Source organism: Impatiens glandulifera, chromosome 9 (assembly GCF_907164915.1).
Source record: "Impatiens glandulifera chromosome 9, dImpGla2.1, whole genome shotgun sequence".
Lineage (NCBI taxonomy): Eukaryota > Viridiplantae > Streptophyta > Magnoliopsida > Ericales > Balsaminaceae > Impatiens > Impatiens glandulifera.
The window spans coordinates 7,496,398-7,504,769 of NC_061870.1; the positions used below are offsets into that span (position 1 = coordinate 7,496,398).

At 36.3% G+C, this 8,372-nt stretch overlaps 1 protein-coding gene across 1 annotated transcript; it reads right to left on the reverse strand.

Moving 5' to 3' along the window:
* Positions 1-4,351: 4,351 nt before the first annotated feature.
* LOC124914651 (indole-3-acetic acid-amido synthetase GH3.17-like) lies at positions 4,352-8,095 on the reverse strand. The gene is made up of 4 exons (XM_047455237.1): positions 7,462-8,095; positions 7,281-7,382; positions 5,178-6,028; positions 4,352-5,070 (listed from the first exon to the last, which is right to left on the reverse strand). The coding sequence occupies exons 1-4, from the start codon at positions 7,755-7,757 to the stop codon at positions 4,442-4,444; spliced, it is 1,878 nt and encodes a 625-aa protein (XP_047311193.1). The 5' UTR covers positions 7,758-8,095; the 3' UTR covers positions 4,352-4,441.
* Positions 8,096-8,372: the final 277 nt, after the last annotated feature.

Below are 8,372 nucleotides of genomic sequence, written 5' to 3' on the forward strand. Positions count from 1 at the left end.
GTGCGAAGAACAAACTAGTCTTCATTGATGGTGATATCACACCTCCAACATCCACTCATCAAGATTTTGCTCAATGGGGTATTGTTAATTCGATGCTTAATGCGTGGATCGTGAATATATTGGATGAATTGATCCGATGTCGCATTCGTTATTCGGATAAGGTTAAAGATTTGGGGGATGATCTTTATGAGCATTTTCCATGGGCAATGGACCACGTATTCTAAAGCTTAAGTCTCAAATTTCTGAGTGTAAGCAACATGGTAAATCTGTTTCTAATTACTATTCTGAATTGCGTCGTTTATAGGATAATTTGGTTGCGATTGAGAAACTGCCAAAGTGTACATGTGCGTCTACACCTGAGTATACACAGACTCCATCAATTTTGTATGGAATTGGATGCTACTGAATTTGGTAATTGTGTCTCCTCTATTCTTATGATTAATCCATTATCTACACTTAATATTACATACACTAAGGTCGTTGCTGAGGAACGAAAGAAGATTGTTTCGAAAGGGAAATTTACTCCTAGGACTAAGGCTGTCACTTTTTCAGCCCATGTTATTATCTCAGGGCATCCTAATAGGTCTGACAATAACTCGAATAAGCGGATGTGTAGCCATTGTAATAAAAAAGGGCATACGAAGGATAATTTCTTTGGAATTTATGGCTATCTAGAGTGGTATAAAGAACGTCATGATAAGAGTGGTGCTCGCGGTGGTAATGGTGGACAGAAACCACAACCTGGTCGCACATCTCACTATAATACCATAGCTTCAGAGCGTAACCTTGCCTCTCACATGGCATTCGCCTCCTCTAGTGAGGTGTCTACCGGTTCAATTGACCGTGCACATTTTCCGTCTATTTTTGATGAGCATTTTTCATAATTATTACAAACTTTGAATATCATCGATGCTTTTTCTGACAAACTATCGGGTATGTCTTTTTTCCAATAATTGAATTATTGATATCGAGGCTTCAAATCATATGACGGGTAACTTAATTTTTTTTCAAACACTAGCTCAATTAATACTAGTGTTGGTTTACCTAATGGTGCTGCAATCTCAATGACAAATAATGCTTTGTTTTATGGATTGTCTCTTGGTAATGTGCTATATGTCCCGTCGATGACTTGTAATTTATTATCGGTATCTCAACTCAATGTTGTCCGCCGTTATATAATTATTTTTACTGATACGCTTTGTATTATTTAGGACCGCATTTTGAGGAACCTTATTAGAGTGGGGGTGCTATCTATAAGGGTCTATATTTATCATCCGATTGCGGCTCCAACAATTCATGCTTGGGGTAATAAAGGATCTGATGTGTTATGACACCAGCGCTTAGGTTAACCCTTTATGAAAGTTATTTCCATTTTTCCTTTTGTTTCACATACTTTGAATAAAGGTTGTCTACGACTGCCATATTTGTTCTTTGAGCAAACAAATATATGCTCCTTTTCTGTTAGTTTTACCCGTGCTATTGTTGTTTTTGATTTAGTCCATTGTGATATTTAGGGACAAAACAAGGTTTTATCGAGTTGTGATTCTCGTTATTTTCTTACTCTTATTGATGATTTTTCACGCACTACATGGGCATTTTTTATGCTTTGCAAAATTGAAGTTGGTGTTTTGATTAATCATTTTTATAAGATGGTCAAAACACAATTTGATAAACGTATTTGTGTGTTTTTTTTCGGATAATGGTAGTGACCCATAATCATTTTTCGGATAATGCTCACTATAATCATTTTTTGTTGAAAAAGTCATTCTTTTACAAACTTCTTATGTTGATACTGCTCAACAAAATGATAGAGTTGAACGTAAATACCATCATATTCTTAACATGGCCCATGCATGACGTTTTCAATCTAAGCTTCCATGATATTATTGGGGAGAATGTGTACTTACTGCTGCGCACCTAATCAATTTCACGTTAACACCGTTGTTGGATCTTAACACTTCGTATGAATGTCTTTTTGGTAAACCACCACCTCATTCTTCCCTTAAGGTTTTTTGTTGTTTATGTTATGCCTCCAATTCCCCCTATATTAAAGATAAATTTGACACACTCTCACGTTGTTATATATTTGTGGGATATCCGTTTGGTAAAAAGGGTTAGCGGTTATATGATCTTAAATTCCAATTTTTTTAAGTCGTGACATTCAGTTTTTTGAATATCAGTTTCCTTACTTTGATTCTCTTTCGGATACGACTAAAACTAAATGGGAAAAATATTTTAATCAACCATCGTTATGGGTTGATTCGGATGATGAGATGGGTATTGACTCTAGATGGAGTTCGGTCAACCCCTCTCAGTCTTCAACTACTGCCTCAGTACTAGAGGAATTGAGTCGTGGCTTACGTACCAAAACTATTTTGACTCATTTTCACGGACATGTGACTAATACAATGGTTCAACAAAATATAGATCTTCTACTACTACACCATCATCACCTTCAGGAACCTCAAGTAAACCCGCTGACATTGCGTGTGTAAATTATAATAAATTATTTCTATCACTCATCAGTATTATCTAGCAATTGTTTCGGATAGCAAAGAGAATTCCTCTCTTATGGAGGATGTTAAATCACCGCAATGGAAAACAACAATGACTGAGGAAATCTCTGCTTTGGAACGCAACGATACTTGGACTTTAACCTAGTTGCCTACTAGTAAGAAAACAATTAGCAACGGTTGGGTTTATAAAATTAAACGTACCTCTTTTAGCACAGTAGAATGTTATAAAGCACGTCTAGTGGCTCATGGTAACTGACAATGTCCTCGCATTGATTATACAGAAACTTTTGCTCTAGTTGCAAAAATAGGCACGATACACATTTTTCTTGTTGTTGCTGCTATTTTTATTTGGGAACTTCATCAGATGGATGTGCTTAATGCTTTTTTGCACGGTGACATCAAAGAATCTATGCCCAGAGTTAGGATCGAAAGGGTCTATCCTGAGGAAGTGTATATACGTCCTCCCCCGGGCTATTCTACTCCTTCTGGTATGGTTTGTCGCTTACACAAATCTTTATATGGGTTATGTTAGGCTCCTCTCTAGTGGTTCGCTAAATTGTCTAATGTATTCGCTAAGTTGTCTAGTGGTATTTATTTGCGACCTACATCGTCTTTGACTCTACGAGCATACCCGGACAGTGACTACACTGTATGTCCTCTCACTCGTCGATCTCTTACTAGCTATGTGATTTTTCTTGAACATTCTCCTATTTTTATCGTACCAAAAAGAAACTTATTGTTGCTTATTCCTCTATTGAAGCTGAATATCGTACTATGGCGGTTACTACTTGCAAACTAAAATGGCTCATGTCTTTGCTGAAGACTATTGACATTTTGCATACATTCCTCATGTACCTCTTCTGTGATAGTCAGTCGACTCTCCACATCGTAGTAACCCTATTTTTCATGATCGAAGCATATTGAGATTGACTGTCACTTTATTCGGGATGAGCTAATTTTTTGAAACATTGTTACCCAATATGTGCCTACTAGTCATCAGTTAGCTGACGTTTTAACTAAAGCCTTGGGACGTTCGTCTTTTACTTTTCCAAGTTGGGCATTCGTGATCTCTCTACTCCTACTTGAGGAAGAGTATTAGCTGTATTATTTGGTCCAATATTTTGGACGTAATTATAGGCATAATATTAGCGGTATTATTTGATCAAATATTCTAGACGTAATTATAGACATAATTTAGGGAAATAATTATGACATCCTTTGTTTATATGCGTGAGTTGTTTCATAATAAAGATATCAAGAAAATATATATACTTTTTCTCAATTTTATTACGATTGGAAGGAAGATAAATAAAAGATACATATATATATATAGACATATAGTACTCTTATAATTGCAACTATCATTTTTTTGGGTTAGTGTTTTTGTTTAATATTGATGTCTGCCATTTACTCTCACATTTTCTTTTTCTTTTCTTTCTAAAAGGTATGAACATTTTTCATAGACGGACAAAACCCCATCTCAAATAAATTTATAGGAGAAATATGATAAAAATTAAAGCAAGTCTGGATAAAATTCATTGGCAATAGAAGTACTTGTTAGACACATGTAATATTCGGGACAAATGTTGGAGAAGTGATTTAATATCATTGGTAGGAGTAAATAAATAATAATGAGTTCACCAACCCAACGGTCTCTTATCACCTTTATGAGTGATGAAGGTTGGAAGTGGAACACACACATACACTAAAATGTAACCTATTTAATAACGTTGGGAAAAAGCAACTTCAAAATAATGACCTATTTGAAAACTCTTTTATGTTTTTTATTTCTGGATCGTACGTAAACATAATTGAAACTGATTAACAATGTTCTAAACGAGAATATGATATCAATGAAAATAAAGGGTAAAAAGGAGTGTTTTCAAATATGGTAAATGTAGTATTATGAATATGGTAAACATCAATTAATTATTAAGATAATTGAATTTGGGTTCCCATGAAGGAGCATCTCTACTGAAAAAGCTTCCCACAATCCTAGAATCCAATATCCTTATTGCTTCCTCCGACTTGATGCACCTAGGTGTCTTGTACTGATTAACCGAGGACCCTTGTGATAAGCAATAGTCCATAAGCGCGTCGAAACCACCCTTTCCCACCACCCGTATCTCCAATGGGCCTATCGACCCGTCCTTTTTCCTACACCTCCTATAAACCGAATCCAACGACTCTTCAATAGTCGCACAACACTTTTCCATAATCGACGCTTCGATCGCGAAACCACGACCCACCGGACCGGGACCGAGCCCGTTCTTTTCATGATTGAAATTCACCAGTTGGATGAGTTCCCAGAAGAGAACGTAATGGCCGGGTACAGACGACGTATCAGCATACGCCGTGTACTCCGCCAAAAGGAAGCCGAGAGGCTCCACGATAAGCTTCGCTCTCGCGACTGCGTTAAGGAGATCTTCCTCATTAGTCTTGTCCGTGTCAATGCTTAGGACTACGTTTCTACGCTGGACAAACTGGAATTCCGGGGCATTGTTGTAGAATCCGGTCACTTTTAGGATGTCTCCAACTTTATACCTGTATAGTCCTGTTGTGTTGTGTTGTGTTTTGTTGGAAGACGAAGAAATAAGTATATATTTCACTTATAAGAAGTAGTTGAATTAAAATTGTTTAATATAATTTCTATTTTCTTACCCGTGTAGGTGGTGACCACAAGTTCATAGTACCGGCCGATTTTGACATCCACTAGGTCAACAGTTTGAGTTGCAAGACGATCAACTGGATCATCATGAGCATGATGATTATTACCGCATCCATCGAGAATAACATGATCCTTTTCAACGGGAATAAACTCGAAATAAGCCATGTTTGGAAGCAATGTATACGAGACATCTTTCGGTTTGCTCAACGGTCTAAGGTTGATCCCGAAGTAACACTCGGACGAGCCATACATAGTGGAAACCAAAGGCAGCCCACCGCAATAGAATTCGAGCGTGGGAATATATTGCGCCATTGATCCGGTAACTATCACCTCCACATACTTGGTCCTCGGCCACAAACGTTTTATAATCCCTTCCCAAGAATAACTGCTGCTGCGGCACTCCGCCTCGATCGCGGCCGCAGCATCGGGATCGGGGCGGGTTAACGCATCAGAGGCCATGACTTCGCGACAGCCAGGGTCGGTTACCCATTCGCTCAGATGGCCGGAACGGATATTGTTGATGAATTCTTGGTGATGGTCCTCTAGGAATTTAATAGCTCGGAGGAGGGCGGAGGCGAAAACCGCGCCCACTCTTAGGACATCGTGGCGGTTCACTAGGCCGCAGAGGAGTTGGCAGAACATGCTCTGTTTGCTGTCGGAGCAGAGGATGGTCGCGTCGGGACTGGTGTAAACGTTGTATGGATTGAAGGGGCGGTTCTTGAAATGGGAGCTGTGGTAGTAACTCGTCAGGACCGGTCTAGCCTTTAAACCGCTTGGAGTTGTCATCTCCGGTTTTGTAAACAACAGGTACATGGCCTTTCCTTTGTCTAGACCTGCTATATATCTGCTCACATAACCCACAATAAATGATTTTGATTTTATTAAATCACAACACTTTATTAATTTATTATTTTCAATATTTATTTTTAAATTAATATTATTCAAAATTCAATAACAAATAAAATGAGTATTTCATATCCTTTTATTTTTATTTATTTTTAAATAATATATATGAGCTTTTATTAAAAAATGTATTAGTTTTATTATTAAAGATAAATTACTAAAATTAATTAACATCTATGTATCGAACATTGAGAAAGTAAGATCTAAGAAAACAAGAGGAATAAAAATACTTATTTATAAACATTTAAAAAAATATGAAAAAACTCTACCCCTATTAAATATATATGGCATACAAATATTATAAAATAATTAAAATCAAGAACACTGTAGCTTATGGGAAAAGGTACCCACAATGTGAATCCGTTAACAAAGTCACAATTTAAAAAAGAAATCCTATCACCCAAGTTAGGAATTTTATTATTAAAAATAATGGAAAAAGAAGAGGAATTAGAATAAATGGTAAACATTTGAAAAAAAAAAAAAATCAGCACTCAATAGCCTCGTTTTATTGGATCAAAATACCCTTTAATTTATTAAATATATATGTCACAAAGTGTAATAGCTTTCATGAAAATGAAAATGTATCCCATAAATTAGGTAATCAATTTACTAATTTAGCTTAAGAGACCTTTTTTTTTCCTTATAGTAAGAAAGGAACTCCCCCACTTGCCAAATATTTTTTATTTTTAATACGTATGATATAATAAACTCAACTAACTTGGTTGATATTAAGTGTAGGAGTTACATTATTGAGTTTTCTGAATAACTCATTTTTTTATTCAAAATTAATATATTATATGCTATGATAATAAATGTGAAAATAAGATTAAAAATAGAACCGACTTCTGAATCTATCTATAACTGTCTTAGATCATTATTGTTTCCAACAATATTTAATAATGTTGAATAAAATATTTCCCAAATGACAAACACATTTGGGGTACTCTTTTGGCATAACTTATGTGAAGCAATTATATGAACATTAGAAAAGATGTTGAAAAGAGATGGTGGAAAATATAAATATACATGTTCATGATCCATTTATTTATTTGAAAAGAATTAATTTAATATGATATAAATAGAAGTAGTTTAATCATAACCCAAAAAATAAATAAAAAAGGACACTATACACCGACCGGAAGAGATTAATCATTTAAAAAAACAAGAATTAAAAGATAACACAAAATGCATACTTGTTCATGACCGGTATGAGGAGGTTATAGAAGAAAGTCTTCCTGTTCAATTCTTGAGCAGTAGAGGGCATCAACTTTGGCTGACCTCCAGATGTTCCTGAGCTGCATGCAAAATCAGTATTTTAAAATGAATCAGAGATCCAGAGAAATAAAATAAAAAATGGAGGAAAAATTGTTAAACCTGGTGAGAAGTTCGGTGATGAGTTGGGAAGAGATGATATGGGAAGGTTCTCCATTGGCAATCCGTTCGATGATGGGTTTGATATCCTCATAGCTAACGATGGGAACCTTTGTCTTGAAGGCTTGTTTATGATGATGACCGAGAAGAATATCAAAGTCCCTCAAATACTCGGTATTTGCATTCTGGGAAACTATCTCTTTCAAAACCTCTTCTTGCATTCTCCCGGCATCGGAAGTTAACTGCTCCAAGATCTTGAAGCCTGCTTGGTCGTCCGTGGGATCAAAGTCCAACAACATGGTTTGGAATCTGGGTTAGGAAGAGCTGATCTCATGTACCGGCCGGCGGCCTGCTTTAATTGATCTAATTTGTGGAAAGAGAGAGTCCGGCTTGTGTGGAGGGGATTGAAGTATGAAAGGGAGGGAGATGCAGATAGTGATGGGTAATTGATAAGATGAGGAAAGAAGGAAGAAAGGGATTTATAAATTATATAGAGAGAAGATTTCAGGGTAATGAGAAATATTGGAGATCGATTTTGTTAAAGAGCAAATGCGGGGGAAGAAGAAGAGGAAAAAGAGGTCCTACGCACGTGGCACTGTCCCCTTACTAGCGATTAATATAGACGCAGCCATGCATCATCAGCTTACTCCCTGTTCCCTCACCCCAATTTGCTCTCTCTTCTCTCTCTCACACACACACACACACGATCACGTTATTTGTCAACGTATCTGCTTTGTTTGTTATTTTATTTCTTATCCTAAAATTTGACTTGAATGTTTTCCCAACTCATGATTTTTCTAGCTTAATAGATCTACATTCAAATTTAGTTAATCATCTCATTAAACCCACAAATTAAGTAGTTTCATGATGCACTTCAATTGGTCACACACTCACACTAGAAATACATTGAGAAA

Bases quoted from the DNA above. Each gene is read 5' to 3' on its own strand.
- LOC124914651 (XM_047455237.1), bottom strand. From the start codon at position 7,757: ATGTTGTTGGACTTTGATCCCACGGACGACCAAGCAGGCTTCAAGATC. The intron at 6,029-7,280 runs GTATGCATTTTG...TTATGTGAGCAG, and splicing joins CTCATACCGGTCATGAACAA to ATATATAGCAGGTCTAGACA. The intron at 5,071-5,177 runs GTAAGAAAATAG...ACAACACAACAG, and splicing joins TGTGGTCACCACCTACACGG to GACTATACAGGTATAAAGTT.